General features: G+C 43.7%; 5 protein-coding genes across 5 annotated transcripts; 3 read left to right on the forward strand and 2 right to left on the reverse strand.

The window, feature by feature from the left end:
* Window positions 1–7,325: 7,325 nt before the first annotated feature.
* On the forward strand, window positions 7,326–7,847 carry POX_h09384 (uncharacterized protein; the record flags this gene model as incomplete). The annotated part of the gene is made up of 2 exons (XM_050118139.1): window positions 7,326–7,436; window positions 7,653–7,847. 2 exons carry the CDS (start codon window positions 7,326–7,328, stop codon window positions 7,845–7,847), a joined length of 306 nt encoding a protein of 101 aa, XP_049964925.1.
* Window positions 7,831–7,899, reverse strand: POX_h09383 (uncharacterized protein; the record flags this gene model as incomplete). Its single annotated transcript, XM_050118138.1, has 1 exon — window positions 7,831–7,899. The coding sequence occupies one exon, from the start codon at window positions 7,897–7,899 to the stop codon at window positions 7,831–7,833; it is 69 nt and encodes a 22-aa protein (XP_049964926.1).
* Window positions 7,900–13,545: 5,646 nt separating this feature from the next.
* Window positions 13,546–14,818, reverse strand: POX_h09385 (uncharacterized protein; the record flags this gene model as incomplete). The annotated part of the gene is made up of 4 exons (XM_050118140.1): window positions 13,546–13,989; window positions 14,222–14,525; window positions 14,583–14,632; window positions 14,687–14,818. The coding sequence occupies 4 exons, from the start codon at window positions 14,816–14,818 to the stop codon at window positions 13,546–13,548; spliced, it is 930 nt and encodes a 309-aa protein (XP_049964927.1).
* A 1,234-nt stretch (window positions 14,819–16,052) lies between these two features.
* Window positions 16,053–16,300, forward strand: POX_h09386 (uncharacterized protein; the record flags this gene model as incomplete). The annotated part of the gene is made up of 2 exons (XM_050118141.1): window positions 16,053–16,145; window positions 16,175–16,300. The coding sequence occupies 2 exons, from the start codon at window positions 16,053–16,055 to the stop codon at window positions 16,298–16,300; spliced, it is 219 nt and encodes a 72-aa protein (XP_049964928.1).
* Window positions 16,301–16,955: 655 nt separating this feature from the next.
* POX_h09387 (uncharacterized protein) lies at window positions 16,956–17,684 on the forward strand (the record flags this gene model as incomplete). Its single annotated transcript, XM_050118142.1, has 1 exon — window positions 16,956–17,684. One exon carries the CDS (start codon window positions 16,956–16,958, stop codon window positions 17,682–17,684), a length of 729 nt encoding a protein of 242 aa, XP_049964929.1.
* Window positions 17,685–21,246: the final 3,562 nt, after the last annotated feature.

Genomic DNA, 21,246 nt, shown 5'->3' on the forward strand with positions numbered 1-21,246 from the left:
AAATAGACTTCGATTAGGTAGATACTTCCCTCTAGATAGTGCCGCTATTTAAAGGAGTAGATAATTACGAATAGCTCCTAATCCGGGGTCCCCTATTAGGTTTTAGCCTCTAAGAATTTCTTAGACTATATAGCTACTAGGTACTAAGCTCCCTAGTTATTAGGCTAGGATATAATACCCGCTATAGCCTCGTTTAACGCGTCGGTTTCGAGGCGGATAGGTCCTATAGGGTCGAAGTATTATAGTAGAGGGGCTATTTAGAAGGCGGCGATTAGGTAGCGGAAAGCTACCTATTCTTCGAGTATTAGGGATACCTTCCCTAGTTTCTTACTATTCTTGCTTCCCTTTAGAAGGGAGGTTAGAGGTAGTACGATCTTTAAATAATTCCGAATAAATCTCTAGTAATAGTTCATAAACCCTAGGAAGACTTAGATATCCCGGTAGGTAGTAGGTAGTTCCTAGTTTATAATATCCTTAACTTATTAGGGGTCTATCGAGACTCCCTTAGTTAAGATAACAAATCCGAGGAAGTCGATATAGGACGAGTAGAACACGTACTTAGAGGCCTTTATATATAGGCTGGCTTCCTAGAGCTAAGAGATAACGTTCCGGAGGTGCCCTATATACTCTTCCCTCGTCTTCGAGAAGATAAGGATATTATTAAGGTAGGTAACTATATAGATATCGAGAACGTCGTAGAAGGCGGTATAGATATAATTTTAGAAGGTAGCTAGGGCGTTAGTAAGGCCGAAGGGTATAACTATATATTCGAAGTATCTATAACGGATTCGGAAGACGGTCTTCTACTTGTCTCCCTCTTTAATATAGATCCGGTAGTATACGTCTTAGATATCGATCTTACTAAAGAATTTTGCGTTAGCTACCTAGTCGAGGATCTCGGAGATAAGGAGGAGAGGGTATCGATTTTTAATCGATACTTTATTAAGTCCCTGATAGTCGACGTATAGCTATAGGGTCCCGTCCGCCTTAGGAATAAAAAGGACTAGTACCCTAGTAGGGCTCTTAGAGGGTCTAATATATCTGTTCGCTATATTTTTATCGAGGTAGCGTTTTAATTCCCTGAGTTCCTTCTAGGAGAGAGGGTAGATAGGGCCGAATAGCACCTTTATATCGGGTAAGAGGTCGATAGTATAGTCGTACTAGTTAGAAGAGGGAAGGGTCTTTAAGCTCGTTAAGGAGAAGAACTCTCGGTGTTCCTTAAGCTTAGGGGGTAGGTCTAGCTTACCCTTTCCTTCTATTTCCTCGTCTAGGGGAAGCTATACCTCTTCGGTCTCTAGTAGACAGACTATCGCGAAGACGTAAGCCTCGTTCCTTATAGATTTCGCAAATCTCCTAGGATTTAATAGCTCGAAGGAGGGAGAGCCGAACTACTACTGCTAGTCTCTTACTAATAGGTAGAGGTCAAGGTTATACAAGATAGTTATCGAGAGGAGAATTAGGCTTCCTTCTAGTCGCGGGTCCCGGTCTATCGCTATATAGGGGCGGGTAAATTAGCGCGTTATACTACGAGAGTTAGTTATACGGATAGGGATCTTCTTAGGCCTCGGCACGACCCGCGGGTGACCCTCACGACCCTGACCCTAACCCTTAGTTTTGAGGGTCAGGGTCCGAAGAGTGCGACCCTCCGGGCGGGTCCCCCCTAAGTACGACCCTCAACGGGTGACCCTCAGGGTCACCCGCGGGTCGTCAAACAGGGCAAACACAGTAAACTTACGACTTGCTCTGGGATACATAAATTGTGCAGTATTTGGCTGTATTCTGAGTATTTATATTATAGCTCTACGATAATAGACTCAGATCGGGCAGACAGAAATCGACTTCAAAAACCTCTTCTATTAATCCACTAGATCTACTTTACTACACCGGACCTAGCTCATATCCATCGAGACGCTATAAGCGCTTTCGGACCCTCCCTGATACGCGGTGTTGTGTATTAGGTAAGGGAACTTTAGCATTATTATCGTTGTTCTCTTCTTTATCCGGCTTAGATGTCACACTTCTTCGCTATTTACCGAGCGCCTTCTTACTTAGGGGCTAAAAAGGAGGCTGTGATAGAGTTGATGCTGGATCCTCTTCTTCGTCGTTACTGATTAGATCAAAATTATCCTCCTTTGTGTCCCTTTCCTCTTTCGCTACCTGTTTCTCCTGATAGGAGAGATACTTATTAATCAATATACGTTAATCGTCCTCGATATTAAACCTTGATATACACATGAATATTATAAGATCCCTGATTATTTTAGGCTTAAGCGAACCTCGACGATAATAACAGACATCCCGAGCAGTATTAAAGAGTCGTTTAACTCCTGTACTGGTTGCGGGAATTGAGAGAATGTCCCGTGCAAGACGTGCAAGTGCTAGAAATTTATGTTGATAGTCTCTCCAGAAGATACGAGGAGGAGTTCGTATAGTTCCTGTAAGCAAGATTAGTTAAATATATAAAAACTAGAATATAGTAATTCTTACCGCTCTCAAGATATTGCGCGAGTTTATCCTGTTTAGGGGCTAATACTTCTTGAGACTCCTCTATATCGCATATTAGGGCAAGCTTATCCTGAGTATACATAGATAATAGAGCTTTTGGTAGAGGCGGATCCGTAAATCGCTGTTTATATCGCTCTAGGCGCTCTTCAAGACTCTTGCGATATCGCCTACGCTAATCCCGACCTAGTTCGTCCTAGTCCTTGCTAGAGAAGAACTAAAGCTTGTGCTACGGAGCGATGATTATACTAATCGCGTAGAGATCACTATCGATATAATTAGTTATACCGTAGTAATACGAAAGCTTTCTCTTTGCCGTATAAAGAGCAGTAAATATAACCTTTTTCTAGGTGACCTTCTTTTGTTAGAGCTAGCGAATCGACTTGTTAAGATGATTATAGAGCCTATTGTAGATGTAAAACACCCGATAGATAGTAATATCTCTCGACTTTGACAGAGTAGTCGTGAATTTAAAGAACGGTTTAGTAATACAGAGAAGGTATTTAATCTAGCGCTATTCTTCTCGGCTAAGCGCAAAATAGGATTGATCGTATTACGCGCAGAACTCGTCAAAAGTCGACTATAGCCGTTTTGCACGCCGTAGCATCAAGAATATCGAATTCTAGCGAGTCTTGACGTCCTAGATAGGAGCAAGCTTTTCTTCCCCGATCTGAAGATTATAGAAGGTTTCTCGTCGTTAAGGGCTAGTATTAATATAGATCGCAAGGCTTCGGACCTGGTAGATTATTTATAAGAAAAGTCATAAGGTAAAAGATAGGATATTGATTTTATACCTTATTTAGAGTAACAATAATATCTAGCTTTTGTAGTCTCCCGCGAAGAGACTTAGCGCGATCTTCAGACTATCGTATCTCCGCTATTTCATTTTCTGGGTTTGCTTTTATCTGTCTAAGGAGATCCTTTAAACTAAGCTGGATAATATGGGCAAGGCAAGGAATTTGTATGATTATAGAGTCAGGGTTTAGCTCGAGCGACTGAATCGATTCCTGGATACTCGACATTAAAGTGCTGTTGTTCGATGCGTTATCGGTAGTCGCTATAAGTACGCGGTCTACAATCCTATGCTCTTGTAGAACCCGTAGAAGGATATCACTAAGATTGGTACTAGTATATAATCCAGAAAGAGGTTCAAAGCCAAGCAGAATTTCCCGGTATTCCTAAGCTTTATCGATGAAATAGCCTGTGATTACTATAAAGGCCTATCGGAAAGGGGACATCCAAACATCTAACGCAAGGGATATTTTCGCATCTAGAGGAAGCTTTTAAAGAAGATTTTGTTACTACTCTTTTACTAAATCTCGAAGACGAGTTCGAATTGTCTTTAAGGATAGAATCTCTGGCCGAGAGGAGGCGCATCGCGCGTAGGAGATTATATTATAGAACTCCGGGTGTTCAATAAATTAGAAAGGAAGACGCGATATAGTCAAGAGTTTAAGAAGTTTATATTCCTAGACCTCCTGGGTAAAGACTATAGATCTAGTAGGGGCATTTTAGGCCTAGTAGTTTAGAATACGTTAGCCTTAAGCTATTTAATAGTGAATATATACGTACCGCATTCTCTATAAGCTACTTAATATTTAGTCTCTTAGTAAGAGACTTACGGTAATTGACCCCTCTAATATGCTTATTTATAGAGGATATCCCAGTATAGCCATTTGCAGGATGGTCGAGAACCTTGCTACACTATTTACATATAACACCCGGTCTCCCAGTCTTCCTATTAGCGATCTGCTCGAAATGCTACTAGCACTTAGCTTAGTATCTCCTATCCTAATAGATCCTTTTCTTCTTTCCGAAATCGGTCTGTAGCCACTACTTAACGAATACCTCTTTTGACATATCGGTGTAGAGAATGTATCCCTTTGTTTTGGTCGGACTAACGCGCTAGAGTGTATCAGGGATAGTAGGTAGGGGTTAAGGTCGAACGAACACGGAGTTAGATACCGAGGTAGCAGCTTGCTAGCTTCCTGAAGACTCGGGCGTAAATAACTGTGTATTATTAGGGAGATAGAGACACTAATCCTCCTTATAAATCGAGGAATATAGATCAGAAAATTCTGATAGTTATAATATAGGGTAGACGGCGTAGGGTAGAAAGTCAAGGAATGATCGTATAAACGAAAGACTTACAGAAAAGTTTGCGAGACTTTGCATAATTCCGGAGGAAAGCAAATACGTGCGTAGCTTCACGTAGCTACAAGGGACGTAGGTTGATAGATCACCTCTAGGTTCCACTTATCTCTTACCTATGATTATGATTGGATCAATATTCAGGGTCGGTAAGGGTGACCCTTAAGACGACCCTTATAACCCTAGAAATTTCCGGGTAATCCTGAGGGTCACCCTCAGGGTCCTTCAGGGTCCTTTAAACCTTTTCGCAGTTAAATTTCTAAGGTCTTTCGGTTACTCTGCTTAATCTCACCTTAATAACTAGTCAAAATAGAGGAAAGGTAAGGGAAATATAAGCTACAGGATTACCTAAAACCTAATATCTATTTCACTACTAAGAATAAGTCAAAACAATTCGTGTAAAAAGAGGGCCTCTATAATGCAACATAAAATATATTTTCTACCAGCAGATACGATATACCCGAAGCGCAACCGCTAGATAGCCTTATATCTTACTACTAAGCGCCTAAGTCTTGGACAATTAGTTATTACTAAGGCCAAGATTATTGAATATAATTTAATTTCAAAGAATTTTATTTCGTAGGTTATGTTAAGACTACGTAAGACAGTTTCTCTCTTGAACAGCCGTAAATAATAGTATTTCGGAGAAATGATTCATCATTTTTATGCGTCCCTTTTAGGAAAAGTCGCCAAGGATTATGACATTTGAGGGTCGTTGAGGGTCGCAGCGGGTGACCCTCAACGGACTTCAGCGACCCTCAGGGTAGGGTCAGGGTAGCTAGCCTCGGACCCGACCCTCAGGAGGGTCGGGTCTAGGTTCCAGATCTTGGACCCAAGTGAGGGTCATGCCGAGGTCTAGATCTTCTATACTCCGTAGGTAGGTATCTCCTGTATATTTATCGTATTAATTAGGGGGGCCGTTAGCTTAGCTTAGTCGAACTTATAAAATTGCACGAATTCCTAGCTAACTAGATTAACTTTAGCCCCGCTATCGAGGTCCGCGTAGGTCTCGAGGTTATCCCGGACAGTAATCCTAATATTAAAGCGGGTCCGGGTCCCTATAAGAGTAGGAGGCGAAGAAGGGGTCTTTACTTCGCCTCCCAGTCTTTTCCCCGGATAGCCGCTTAAACCGTTCTTTTCTTCTATCGATATTTATTCGCGAAGTATTCCCTACTCCTATAGAGGTAGTAGGTCTTCTTTTTGCCGTCCTCCCCTACGTGTAACGAGATCTACTTTTGCAAGGTAGAAGGACTTGATTGTCAGGGAAGAAGAGGGCGCCGCTGGTCAATAATTGATTTCAAGACTAATTCTTAAGGATCCCTCGAGGGACCCTCGAGGGAGCTATCTTATAGCACTCCAGAATTCCGCACGGGGGCCTCGTAGCCCCCTTTGCTGCAAGCCTGCGCGATAGAACCTGAGAGGTTCGAAACCTTCGGAGTGGTAGTGCAATCTTTGCCTGGTTCTTTAGCTTCCAGGGCCTGCGGGATCCGGTGATACATGTGAGAGGTCAGAGGGTCGGTGATAAGGAAGGGGTCTTGGGGTGGATGGGTGCCTAAGGCTGCACTGTTGGTTTCTGATTACCTGATGGTGCTAGGTGCTAGGAGGGGTGTGGGCCTGAGGTCTTCCGGGGGCTGATCGGGGAGATACAACAAAGGAACCCCCGTTACAATAGGTGTGTCCGATACCTCCAAGGTATATGCGGCAGAGCTGAGAGGACTAGTTCTAGCACTATATATAGTTGATCTCTTCGTATCTAAGCAATAGTATCACTGCTATGTGATACTGCTACGACGTTCTAGATCGCCACATACCTGAGTGTAACACCTACATGCACAATTCCGGGCAATTCTATCCACAGTACTTCAATACCCGAAGCAAGGACAAGTAAATATAAGTTGATGAGCCATGTGCGAAGGCTCTAGCTGGCAATCAGCTGGCGTCTGACTGTTCTTCCGTGGAGGGGCATGAGTGTTATTCTATTTGCGTTTGGCTTCCCTACACAGTGTGCGTAGCTGTCGTCCTGTTGTTTGTGCCTGTTTGATTACTCAGAACCCCTCCTGAGATTGGAGGTCGTAGCTACGGAGTACATGCTATCGGAAGAGAACCATCTTATCTAGGTAGTAGATGCACACCAGGATTTTTCGAGCGGATGGTCGCAAAGCACTTCTAGCATCGTAGGTGTTATGCTTTGTCTGCGACCGATACGAGTCGGGGGCGCATGAACACTTCGGAACTGTCGCAAGCTCTTGCGGATATTCTCGCTCGTCCGTTCGCTACATCCAGAACGGAAACTTCAATAACTACGTAGAATGGTGCAATTTTGGACTAGACACACAATAATAGACGCAGATATTGAACAGCCTCAGTCAACTAGGATCTCGAGCAATCTTTCTACATTCTCCACGGTAATAGGGTTGCCTTGCTCCTGCGCAAGAGATACTGCACAGTAAACGATACTTTTGATCTAGAGCAGGCATCAGGTTCATTCCATAATTGTTGGTTGACATTGCAAAATGACATACCTATCAGCCATTAAAATTATGTCTTGCAAGAGTAGCGAATTCGCTTCCAGTGAGGCTGGAAATCTCCGACTTCTCGGTCACAGATTTGAGAAAGTTTGTCCATACTTCTTTCCGGCTTTCTTCGCTCAGGTCTGGATAGTGGAGGGTAAAATGGATTCGACCTATGAGAAGAATGAGTTAGCAATTGGTATAAGGCTACCAAATCTCCGTCCTAGGGATGTTCTCTTGAATGCCGAGTCGATTTCACTGCTTCGGTTTGTGGTAAGAATGGCCACCCCCCGGAAGCTGGGTCAATGTCAGTCAAAGGGCGATAAGGCGGAGTACAAAAAGAAGTGCTTACTATTCAAGGCGGCGCAGGAACACGCTCACGAGCGCATCGCGAGCCAAGTCGTTTCCCCGAGAAGCCAAGAAAACATCAGCTTCATCAATGAGTAGAACGCATCCCCATCGACGTGTTATGTCTAAAATCACTCCTAGGCGCTCATCCACTGTATCGGCATCAGTTCCAAGCTCGCCAGTGGCCACCACATAAAGTGGACGCTCGGTGACCTCAGCAACAGCTTCTGCCGTAAGTGTTTTTACGACACCCGGACTACCCGTCAAAAGTACGACAAGGCCTTTGCCTTTGTCTTCAACAATATCATCAAACACTGTGTCATGACCAAACGCTAGGATCTCCCAATCCTGTAAAGCAGGGATTTTTGGCAGATGCAAGGAAGTCCATTGGAAAGACTTTACGATGTAATTCTCAAACCCCTACATATATTTCCCCATAATAAGGGCTGTAGGGGCCACGTCGGGTGGACAATTTAACAAACCTTCAGACGTCTACCTTTTAACCCTGGAAGTATCAATTTTTAACTCAAGAGTTTGAATCAAAGTTATACAATGAAGGCAGCAACCGCCCTCGTCATTCTGGGGCTCACGACGTGCTTTGCACAGGTTCAACAATCTCCAAATTAGCCCTCCTACAGACTAGGATAGCGTTCTGCCTGTAACGGGCCAGAGCCCGATGTTGATCACGTGTGTCACGTGAAAGCCTCTATACTACGACTCTCAGGAGGCCCTGTGTTTACTTTTCCTTAAGCTTTCGATAGACAGATTGTCGGCCATACCTAATTGAATTAAGTTCGGTTTAAGCCCCTCACATATCGAAAGCTTCCTCTTCCCCACAGAGTATTAGCGAAAACCTAGCGAAACGATATCGAATAGCGAGCGAAATGAAGGCAGAGATGCCTTACCGTCGGAAACCCTATCTTAGTAGATAGAAGCGATGCGTTAAATAATATAGCAGATAATGTAGCAGATAATAAACTAACAGTCTGCAAGCGATTAGCGGTTCCGTCTCCTGGAAGATATAGTCTAGTCGAGCCAGCGAATACCTAGCGAAACCCCGTCGAATACCCCGCGAAATACGAGTACGACCGAAGCGGAGACGACTAACATTACTAGTCCTCCACACACAGAGGCGGTAGTCGAGCGCCCCCGAGCGAGGCTACTAAACCTAGCGATATTCTTAGGGACTATAGCAGATTAGCTATCCTAGCGAATTACTATCGAAAATAAATTAGTAGTCGATAGATTAGTAATCGGATCCCCGAGTAACTAATACGCGTATATCTATTCGCGCCTAGAGAAGTTAGCTTAGAAGAATATAATAATCTTTATAAGGGAGAGGAGGGTAAATAGTACCCCGCACGATATGCTAGAGTATATAGAGCGAATCTATAGCGACCCGAATATACGTGCCTATATAGCTTGACGGCTCTACTAGTTAAGACAGAAGGATAATCAGAGCTTCTCGAAGTTCCTACCGTAGCTCGAGCGAGAGCTAGCGGATACTAGGGCGTTAGAATAGGCGGATAAAGCGAAGCGTTAGATTCTTCTTGATTCGTTAAACTTAAATATAAGCACTACGCTAGTATATCATAATATCCCCGCTACCTATACGGTACTAGTCTAGCGTCTCTACGAGATTAGTACTAATATCGATATATTAAACCTAACCCGGTCGAGGCTCTTATAGTCGAAGCGCGCGCGTAGAGTAAAGGTCGAAGAAGAGGTATATAACCCGATAGATTAGGCCCTAAGCCCGACTTAAACGAGCGTTTCGTAGGTAAAAGTAGCCCGATCCTCTCCCGAATCGGTATCGTATTAGCTAGAGGATTACTATCTACGAGGTAAGCGCGCTAGATAGGTTAGCGACGACAAGATAGAAGAACGCAGAAGGAAAGGTCTTTATCTACGCTACGCAAGAAGCGGTTATCGAGTTACGATATACCCTTTAAAGCCTATATATCGCCCTTAATCGTAGTCGCGAGGGGCTAATACTACTACTACCAAGGAGCGCTCCCGAAAGACTAGCGGCTCGGCACCAAAACGTATCTAAATTAAGAAGATTAAGCGAGTGTATTTATCTACTAAATCGGAAGAATCTACCTAGGAGATTATAGAGTCAGAGTCGGAAAAAGAGTAGCTCCTATTCTAAGTCGCGAGCAGGAGCAGAAGGGAATTAAGGACTTAAATAAGAAGAAGGAGCCGTTATTCTACGTCGATATACAGATAAACGGTCTTTAATTCGTTAAGAGCCTCGTCGACGACGGATATAGTTATTATACTTTAGTTAATAACGAATTAGTTAAGTCTAATAATCTCCCGCGCGTTAAGCTCCCTAGATCCTTACAGTTAGACGGAGTAGTAGCGAATTAGGGCCGAATTACTTACGCTACCTACTTTAACCTCGATATCTATAGCTACTAGTAGCACCGTGTCTTTACGTATATTATTCCGCACTAGATAGATAAGATAATTCTTAGTCGACTATAGATAAAGGATATAAGAGCGATATACTCGATAGTAAAGGGGTATATAGATATCTTCACGAAGGCTAGCGAGAAGACTAGATATTAGAACCGGCGCGATAAAATAATTAGTCCGCGTAGAGTAAAGAAGTTAAGGGTCGCAAGAATAGAAGCGACGGGGATTCGCGATCTAATCGTAGGCGCCTCGAAGGATAAACGATTACGGATTAGCAAGGTTATAATAGCGGATATTGATAAAGCGCTCTAGCCGAAGAAGTATATTAATCCTAGAACGAAATTACCGAAGTACTACTAGCCCTAGTTAGACGTATTTAGCGAATAGCTAGCAAACACTCTTCCTAGGTATCAACTAGGAATCGATTATAAGATACCCTTAAAACGCGACTAAAACAGTAACGAAGTGCCTCCGCCGTATAGTCCGCTCTATAGAATAAACCGCGAGGAGCTATTAGTCTTAAGGAAAACGTTAACCGAGCTACTCGATAAGAACTTTATTTAGGTTAGTAAGTCGCTGGTAGCGTCGCTAGTTCTGCTAGTTAGAAAGCTAGGAGGAGGGATTCGGTTCTATATCGACTACCGCGGTTTAAACGAGCTTACTAAGAAGGATCGTTACCTATTACCGCTTATTCGCGATACCCTACGGAATATAGCTTAAGCGCGATAGTTCTTAAAGCTTAATATTATCGTAGCCTTCTATAAGATCCGAATCTAGCTAGGAGATAAGTTTAAGATAGCGTTTCGGACCTAATACGATCTCTTTAAGTAGAACGTTATACCCTTTAGGCTAACTAGCGTACCTACGATATTTTAGCGGTATATTAATTATATATTACAAGAGTTTCTAGATAACTTCGTGTCCGCTTATATAGATAATATTATTATCTACTCGAGCGGTTCGCTAGCGGATTACCGGCGAAAGGTAGTTAAAGTGCTAAAGAAACTCTAGGCCGCCGGTTTATAGTATAATATTAAAAAGTCGGAGTTTAAGTAGTCGTCTATAAAGTACCTCGGCTTTATTATTTAAGTAGGCAAAGGCTTACGTATCGACCCTGAGAAGATAGAAGCGATTAGGGCGTAGGAAGTACCTAAAATAGTTAAAGAGGTACAAAGCTTCCTAGGGTTTACTAACTTCTACCGAGCGTTTATCCCCTATTTCGCCGACCTCTCAGCACTACTTACCCGCCTAACTAGTAAGGATACGGTATTTAAATAGGACGAAAGTTACTAAAATACGTTCGTAAGACTAAAGGAACTCTTTATCACCGCGCCTATACTAGCTTACTTCGAAGAAGGGTATAAAATAGTAGTAGAGACCGATACTTCTGGATAGGTAACCGGTATAGTCCTTTCTTAGGTTTAAGATAATAGTATATTACGCCCCTATACGTACCTATCCCGGAAATTAAGCCTAGCTAAAGCGAATTATAAGATCCACGATAAGGAGTTACTAGTAATAATCCGGGTACTAAAAGAGTAGCGGCTAGAGTTAAAGATAGTACCTCGATTTACTATCTTAACAGACTACAAGAACCTTCGATACTTCCGGAAGCTACGGTAATTAAGCGAGCGACAGATACGTTAGGCAGACGTTTTGACAGAGTTCGATTTCGAGCTACGTTATCAGCCTAGTAAGCTAGCTTTACGTCCGGACGCGCTATCGCGTAGGGAGCAAGATATACCGAAAGGCTAGTCAGACGAGCGAGTTTCGCACCGTTTTCGGTCCCTATTCGAGAGGGTTAAGATAACGCCTAGGAGACTTCGAGTAAACGAACCTTTACTAGAGGACACGCTAGACTTCGAGCGACTAGTAAGTATATTTAAAGACGATAAGCTATAGCGCCTATAGGTAGAAGCAAGGAAGTCGGATAGGACCTATTAGGCAATTTTATAAGCGTTAAAGGAGGGGCTTCGGAAGGTAGATAGCGAAACGGAGACGAAAACCAGCCTTTCTAAGTACTACCTAGATAGAAGAGGGCTCCTATACTTTAGGAATCGTGTGTAGATCCCCTAGAGCGAGCCGTTACGTACCGCTATTATCTAGTAGGTTTATGATTTATATATAATAGGCTATCTAGGCCGAGACGCTACCTATTCGATACTATCTCGGCGGTTCTTCTAGCCTAGTACTACGAAGGATATACGAACGTTCCTACAGAACTATAATATCTACGGGCGAAGCACGATATAGAGGGACACGAAGTATAGTCTATTAAAACCCCTACTAATACCCTAACGGATCTAGGCCGAAACATCGATAGATTTTATTACAGGTCTTCCCCCCGCGAGAGGCACGAGCGTAACAAACTACTTAGTTATTACTAACAGGTTAACGAAGAGTGTAATCCTCGTCGGGATAGACCTTACTACCGCCGATACAGTAGCGGACGTATTCTTAAAGTATTTTTATATATATCACGGAGTCCTAATAGCGATAACGAGTAATAGAGGATCGTAATTCGTGAGTATATTCTAGAGGATCGTATACAGTAAGCTAAAGATTTAGCGGCGATTATCTACCGCGTTCTACCCTTAGTCCGATAGAGCTATAGAGCGTGCGAACCAGGAGGTCGAACGGATCCTCTGAGCCTTCTTAAGCTATACGTAGGATAACTAGAACGATCTGCTACCTATCGTAGCGATAGCGATTAATAACCGAGACGCGGTATTAAAAGGCCTCTTACTATTCTTCTTTACGTATAGGTATTATATCGACCCTATCGCGTTAGAAGATAACGGTCTACTATAAGATCCTCGGAATAGGCTAGAGAGAGCAGGCGAAGAGTTTATAAATCGCCTTCGAAACGCTACTAAAATAGCTTAGGCCGCGATAGCGTTCGCGCAAGACTAATAGTAGCACTAAGCGAATCGGTTAAGATAAGCGGCACCGGTCTATAAGATAGACGATAAAGTATAGCTTAACTTACGGAACGTACGGTCTACGCGCCTATATAAGAAGCTAGATTAGCTTTATGCGAAGTACAAAGTAGTTAAAGTGCTATTATCCTATATAGTGAAGTTAGACGTGCCTACTAGTATATATCCCGTTTTCTATATTAACTTAATACACCCTACTACTTCGGATCTATTACCCTCTTAAGTCGTGGACGATTCGAGACCGCCGCTGTTAGAGGTAGATAGTAAGCTAGAGTAGGAAGTCGAAGAGATCCTTACTACGAGGACACGCCGTGTTAGACGAGGTTCCAGAAGGGAGGTCTTAGTACGTTAGGCTAGCTACGCGGAGCCGACTTGGGAACCACTAGCAGAGTTCCAAGAATATATAGCGTTAGATAGGTTCGAGGAGCGAAACGGCCCCGTTTCTGCAACGGATCGGCCCCTTCCAGAGACTTTTACGCATACTCGAGGCCTATCAAATCCTCGTGTCGGACGGATGCTTCTCGAACGGGAGGAGGGGGGTATTATAACGGGCTAGAGCCCGATGTTAATTACGTGTGTCACGTGAAAGCCTCTATACTACGACTCTCAGGAGGCCCTGTATTTACTTTTCCTTAAGCTTTCGATAGACAGATTGTCGGCCACACCCAATTGAATTAAGTTCGGTTTGAGCCCCTCACACTGCCATCTTCATCTCTCAGATAAAAGTCGCCGCCCTCTCCCAGTAGTAGCTCGACGATAGACTCGTGTCCGTTCGATGCAGCTAACAATAGCGGCGTCTGGCCATATTTATCTCTCGGATCAATATCGGCGCCCCTTTCCAGAAGTAGCTCGATGACAACCTCTTGTCTATTCTCTGCAGCCCAGAATAGTGGCGTGCAACCGAAAGTATCCCTAGAAAGAACACCGTGGTTATGTTCAAAAAAGTTACTGACGGCTTCATAGAGCCCGAAGTAAGCCTTTAAGTGCAAACCTGGTGCTCTTCTTGGTCTCTTTTTACTATTCTCGAAGTGCCACGAAGGCCATTTCTCAGGTGCCTGGATCGAGGCAGTGACCTTTGCATCATCCTTGAGAAAAGCCAAATTCAGCTTTCCCATATCCTTTTTGACTCCACGAGCATGGTGCCCCCAATCCTTGGCCGCGTAGTCATAAAGTGGGTTTCGTCGTACCCACTCTCAAACACGTCGAATATGTAACGCAGACAGTTGCTAATCTGAACTCCGCATCACAGAACCAAGTATTCTGCTTCCTTTCAAAACAGTCTCGCGTCATGTAGTGAACTAAACGGATTACCTGGCTTTCTTTATCCACCGCGACTAAACCAGCGCATACCGAGACCATGAATGCTTCCCCTATAATGTTCTCTTCGTCAAGGCAACTTTGGTCTTCTTCCACTGCAAGCGCCTCTTGAAGTTCCGGGATTGTAAGCTGTCTCTTAGCACACGTGATCCACATCAAAATATTCATAGAAAGCTTTGATGCGTCAGAATCCTGCTCTTCGATTCGCCGTTTGGAATCCTCATACGCCCGAGTATATACTTCAGGTCCCCCGGACAGATTTCTCAATGTTTCTTCAATAAGCTTGAGTGTTATCTGTGTCTTGATAGAGTCGAAATGAAGCTGTGCTAGTAGAAACCTGCGGTAAAAGTTAGGGTCTTCGGTATTGATAAAAGAAATTGAAGGGGAGACGAACATCCCATCCGCAATCTCGGTGATCTTGTTCTTGATCTCTTCTTTGTATGTCTTTAAGAGCTCTGATCCAGCTTGTTATATGCGCCCGTCTAGGTATTTGCGCACATCACATTCATGGGCGCGAATTTCCAACTGATAACTAATAAATCTATCGGTAATTTCCGGTATTGGTCTAGCGGTAGCAAATAATTTCACGCCGCAGTTTTTCTGAAGATCAAGGAGTTCAGACAAGAACATGTTTCGGCAGTCATCCGTGGTCTGACACTCGTCAAGTGCATCGATAACCACGAATACCGTTGCATATGTTGCCACCACAGATTGTAGAGTTCTTGACAGCTCGCACAGTAAAGGCCGCGTCTGTCTATCCTTGTGTTTTTTTGCTTCTGCTCTTTGAAAACGCAGGATAACTCTGAATTTCAAAATTAATTAAGCACAGCCAATTTTGTAAACAGTGACACAGGAAATGCTTTTTAGTAAGCATTCGCTTACTTCACCAATCTCTCTTCAATTACGAAACATTCCAGCAGGGCCGTCGATAGAAACAGGTACGTTGATATGTGGATCAGGATCTGCTTTGAACGGGGGATCTCTACCAGGTTCGTAACTACCTGCGATCGCCCTATATATATCATGGTTTTGGGGATCAGGGCTAATGAGGATAGCGCTAGGGCCGTCTCTGGGTCCAGAGACGCAAACAAGTCGATTTTCCGGTGAAACTTGCATTGGTGGATGCCCTTGGTAATGATCTTTCATTAGCGAAGCCATTGTTATAGTAACAAAAACGGCCGATAGTAAGAGTTTGTAGTAGATCATAACGAGAGCTAATAGATCTCTAGTTAGTTGTTTCATTCGAATAAATTTTGAATTAAAATCAAAAACTTCACCTACCCACAAGAATTCAGAGCTTGGATGTGATGGCCAATAACTGCGATATCTTAGATAAAGGAGAGGCGCGAGAACAGTACTCTGTATATAAAAAGGGCGTAAAATTAGGCAAGGAAATCCCTGTATTTATGTCGAACGAATTACTAGGGAATGCCCACCTCATTAAGTCGCGGTCCGGTGATCTCCCCGAGCTCGAACGGTGACAGTTAAACCGTGGGGCCGCCTCAGTTTGATGCGTCCAGCCCAATAGATGTTCTACGCTAAAGGCTTGGCAGCGGGGCCGAGGAAGATAGTCGAAGAGTGGACTGGTGAATGCCGATTTCGAGAACGACTGTACTCGGACACAGGTATGAAACTTCCATGGATACCATAGCATACAAGGCAATCGCATCATGTTGAAAAGTCTAGACCTTAGAAGACTGTCCCACTTATTCCAGGACTATAGTAACCGGCATGACTACCGTCCTCTAGATTGCCACAGAGTAATCAACTTTGTTGATTGGCACCGCTAATGCAGCATAACATGTGGTAAAGCGACGATCTCATGACCTCGGTTTGATGTAATATATCAGTTTGCATATGCACAATGACGGACCAAGAGTTCACTTCCAAGGGAAATGGCTTACGTGAACGACAGCCGGTGTTCCGGCGAGATCCCTTGCCGTTACAGCTCTGTGAGGTAACCAAAAGCCGATATGCAGCTAGTAGGACTCGGAGATGAGGGCAACTGCATTATGCATTGCTATGTTTCTCTATCTTGCTTGCCACGAGGAACTAGTTCGAACGCTTAAATTCTCTGAGTTTTTGACGTTCTGGGGTGTTGGCAAGGGTTGAAAGTTAATTATAAACTCCTGTATGGCAAATGACCAAGGAATTTTAAACCACTTAAAAGATAACGATAAACTACAGCGGGCGGTAGCATGTGGATCACATAATCGTTTTACTATTGCACGGGCAGCCTATATTCATTCCTTAGGGTCGGGGCAATAAAGCATCCAAAGATGATATGATTTAAGTCTTTTGAGCGGGGGATAGAGTGCCCACTTTCGCCAAAAGCAATGAAGTTGTAGCTACTATGGAAGGCCATCTTTGAGCTTAGTGCCAACCAATGAGAAATGAAATGGTCGAATGAGGTAGGGAGGGTAAAGGGATTGCGGCTATGATCGGAATCAGTACCTTATAGAGCAATTATGGTTGCAATTAATCAATCCAGACCTCGATGTTTTCGAGTTAGAAGAACTCTTCTCACCAGATTTCTTTTTAGGTTTAGGAGATGATCTCACCACTTAGTTTAGACACAGGGCCAGACCTTCACTTTATTTCACATGAATCTGCTGATCAATTTATTGCCACGTGATTTATGTAAAGGACCACATTGCATCAAGATATATATACTATGATGAAGTCTGCCCTCCCTTTCTTGAATCCCTAGGTTGAATACTTTTGAAATCAAGAGAGAACTGGCCCAGCTAAAGAGTTCCATACGAAAATGCCCAGCCAATTACAAGCACTAGAAAAAGGCGAATTTCGCCCAGCAGACTCGGGAGATCTACGATCCCCCTGCCCTGTCCTCAATTCTCTTGCGAACCACGGATTTATTCCACGCGACGGTCGTAATATCACTGCAAATCAGCTCAAAGATGCTCTTCAGCGCATTGGTACTGGTGTCGATATCCGACATACACTAGTGAATAGAGCATTTACGGTCCATGATGAGACTTCTCACATCGGCCTCCGGAATCCGGGACAAGTGAATGAGTCTGGAATGCCTGTGTTAAATCTGGACCAGACTGGTCGTCCTCATGCTATAGAACACGACGTGTCTCTCTCTCGAGAAGACCGCGCTCTAGGCGACTGCATTAAAGCAGACCCAGATTTGGTCGATAAATTGATCCAGTATCCAGGCAACAAAGACTCATTCACCATTTCCGACCTTGGTCGGTTCCGTAAGCGTCGACATACAGAGCAAATGGCAAGGAACTCTGATCTAAAATTCGACTCTTCAAAACACAAGAAGGCTTGTGGTGAAGCTGCCCTTTTCCAGTCCATTTTTGGAAAGGGTGTCTTCTACAACCTGCCAACCAAATACGTCAAATCGATGTTTCAGGAGGAGCGTTTGCCTTATGAAGAGGGTTGGAAACCACGATGGATTCCGGTGATGTTTCCAGAGCTGTGGATATTACAGATAGTGATATCGCATTATGCTTCGCCAACTTGATTTGAGAGCATTGGAAATGATTTTATTGTACGGAGTTATATGTGTTGGCCAGCTGTATTTTTAAACCCCTTTATCTGGTTATCTTGCCACGGCCATGTACTTCTAATATACATGGCGTTGCAGAGCTTCCAAAAATGAGTACAGCGAGGGTACAGGAAACACGAAACACATATTCAGGAGATATCCAGTACATACAAAACAATTGTTAAGCAGGCACTTTGATCTCCACTGCGAGAAATAATACGAGGCAAGCATGCGCAGGTGTAATCCAAAATCAGACTTCATTAGTACCCTAATCCTCCAATGCGGCTTTGAATGCCGTTTGTCCAACTTCCTTTACCAACTCAATCCCTTGTCCCCTCGCTATAGATTTTCCAAATCACTGTAGGTATGCCTATACCATACATGACCACAGGCTTATTTTCACTTGTCTTATGTCGGATATGCAAGAGTGAAGTCTGCACACGGACAAGTGTCTTCGTCTCAAGCTTCGATCTGACGGAGTTCCATATTGCTTAGGCTCTCTTCATCAAAGTGATGCAATCCGCGGTAATTAGCTATATCACCTACGAAGACAATGGCCGGCAAAAATGCTGCTCCGATTATCTTAGCGGCAATAGAAGCAGAATCAGCAGCAATCGCAGCTAGCAGAACGGTCCGCTACGCAATATGTGCCCATGGCTTTCAAAGATGTGTAGAGGTGCGTCTTGACCTTAATCTTTAAAACTTTGAAATAGTACCCAAATAAATCTAATTATTTTGATAGTCTTCTAATTAATTTTATAGCCTGGTCATCAAAAATAGCACTCGCTGAGTAAGAACTACTTGGTTGCCGAGAATTCCTTAGTGGCGCCAGGGATGCCTTCGTCCTATGGCGACTTTTCGCATGAAGGCCATTCATACGAAGAGCCTTAGGCAGTATGATATCTTCACCTGCTTTGTTAGATCCTAGGACTGATTCGCAATCTGCCAATCGCGGAGTGCAGATGCTCCACTGAAAGAGTATGAGGACGTCTCGAAAGGTCATTCCGATATTCTCTGAGGTTGCCGAGTTCGAACGCATAACACCAGTTTCACATTCTACTGAGAGGGCTTCTTCTGAGATAGGGATCTCTTCCGGGGGATGATATCTTTCTTCCTACGACTCCCTGTCGTTATTGGACTTTCTGCATCCACTCTAGTGTGCTCGTTTCTTTTTCCAAAGCAATTATGCGAAGGAACGCTTCTAGAATTGGCCTTGACAGAAATTGATACACAAAGCCACTCCATTACAGTAGCCTTTTCAGTAAAAGATGTGCAGTTATGCAAACCCTTGCATATATCATTGTCGGAACAAGAAATGACGTTAAAGACTAAGAATTTAGCCCATGCTGTATTTTTGATTTAGCGGCCTTATGCCCAAATTTGCGCGACACGTATTTTTTCAACATTTTCATCACAATCATAAATCGTCCAGACCAACTGCAAATTCGACACCCTCTGCTCATTTTAGTCATTTCCGAGAGCGACATACCACGTTCCAAACTTTCTTTATGGCTGTAATGGTCCAATATTGCCCTGCATGATCCCTGTCGCCCATAAACGGCTCGTAAGTACCCGCATATGTATCAAGATGTAGTTTTTTGCCCGAATACGCATTCGATGACTTCCACGTACCGTCTCCCCAACCCTCTACTACCCACAGCTGACCCGAGTAATTCCCTACCCTTGCCATATGTGGCTTAGTCTTGTCATTTCCGTACACATCTAGGACTCTGTCTGGACCGAGAAACATAGTGCATAGCTTATACTCTCCAGACAGCTGTGGCATAAACTGCCAGAATTGGCCACTGTAATTGGCCGAAGGTGCCATTTTTAAAACCCCTTCTTTGTTGTCTACCCCGTCATTGTCCACGTCTAAGGCCATGGAGGTACCAACATACGCGTTTGACAATCGGTACCATGTGTCAGAGTCATATAGAGGCGCCATGCTTCCCTAAAGACTCGATACTGCGTGGGTAGGTCCGTGATTTGTGTTCGAGTCACTGAAAATATGGGGATCAGTAACTTATCAAAAGTCAAATAAGTATAATTTACTAGTTAATCAATCACTTATATCATCTAACAACTTAGAGAGGCCGATTCAGACCTGAGACATATACCTAGTCTAGACTGTCGATAACTAGACGAACTTCTTAATCGCCGATCATGTTTCAGGTGCCAAGAAAGCATGTAGCCTTGTTTCGACCAGAGATTTCGAAATTACTCTGTGCTGAGGACCTATTGGAATATTGATCTAGTGTCTCTAAATCAGCTAACGTTGATCGGACTTAAGGAGAATTGGGAAAATGGTCGATGGTGAGATAAATCCGATAACAAACTCGCTTGAGGTGGACAGGTTCGTAGATTCCCACGGTCAAACACATGCTTAACGGAATTCCAGGCTGCACACTTACATAATATTCTCTTTGCGAGTGGCGTATATCATTTTTAAACCAGCCCGGCCATAAAGAAAGCCTGGATCTCGTCGACCTGGCCTAGAATTATCCATTCTTTATCGCTCAGTTTACGGTTAAAAATGTCGATCGAATATTATCGACTCTTTGTATTAATTAGCGTTCAACCATTAGTAGAATGGCTGCGTCACAGCCGTTCTGCATCTAGATAAGTGAATAAAAGAAAAAACACGATGATAGGATGAACCTAGTGCACTGTAGCGTGGCTGAGGCTAGATTCTGTTTTCTTGGCCAGGTCCAGAGTACTGGTACCGTATGCGTGCCACTAACATGATGTCCGCGTTGTAGGTTATCTTCTAGTTGATTGAACGCCATTCCCGAAATGAACTAACGACAGTTAGCCCAAATGCCTATTTTTACTCTGGCTCAAGTTCGTCGTGCAAGTTTGATTTAAACGTCAATATTCCGTAATCATGACTAGCATTTCCTGCCATCCATAACTCCGTTCCACGGTCGTCTTTCTTTGTTAAATACAGGTATCCTTTTGTGTCACAACCCAATCTGTCCGCCCATTTGCGACGGTTGCGGCAGTGGCCAATGCTCGGTAAGAACATGTTTGACTGGCACCGAAGAACTTCGTCGCAAAGGTTATTCGAATTAGTTGCGAACTTTGGTGGGAGGTATAACAACGCAATGCACGGCACTATAATGCGCCTATATTATTATCGAGTAAGACCCTGTGACATGAGAGTGTGTTGAAGGTGCTCCCTCTGCGTCTTGAAATAATGGGGATGATAATTGAGTTGCGTCTTGAAGTAATGGGGATGATAATTGAGTTGCCCAACTCTGAATAGTAAACCCATGGCCAGAAGGCTTTTCTGGTGGGAGGGCATCCAATACCTATAGAACGTGAGGTATTTTAACAAAGTCCTTTTCCCATATTAAAGGTTATGACCGAAATGAATCCTTGGATGAGAGCACCGGAATGCATTCTGGCTAAGTGACCTATCAATATAAACGCTGAAGCAATATACCTCCTCTTCATCTCTTGTGAAAATTGTGCCAAGTGTGCCGATCTGAACACGAGTGGCAGCCATGCCTGCAGGAGGCGAGGCTGCCCGATCCGG

Source organism: Penicillium oxalicum, chromosome VIII, assembly GCF_001723175.1.
Source record: "Penicillium oxalicum strain HP7-1 chromosome VIII, whole genome shotgun sequence".
Lineage (NCBI taxonomy): Eukaryota > Fungi > Ascomycota > Eurotiomycetes > Eurotiales > Aspergillaceae > Penicillium > Penicillium oxalicum.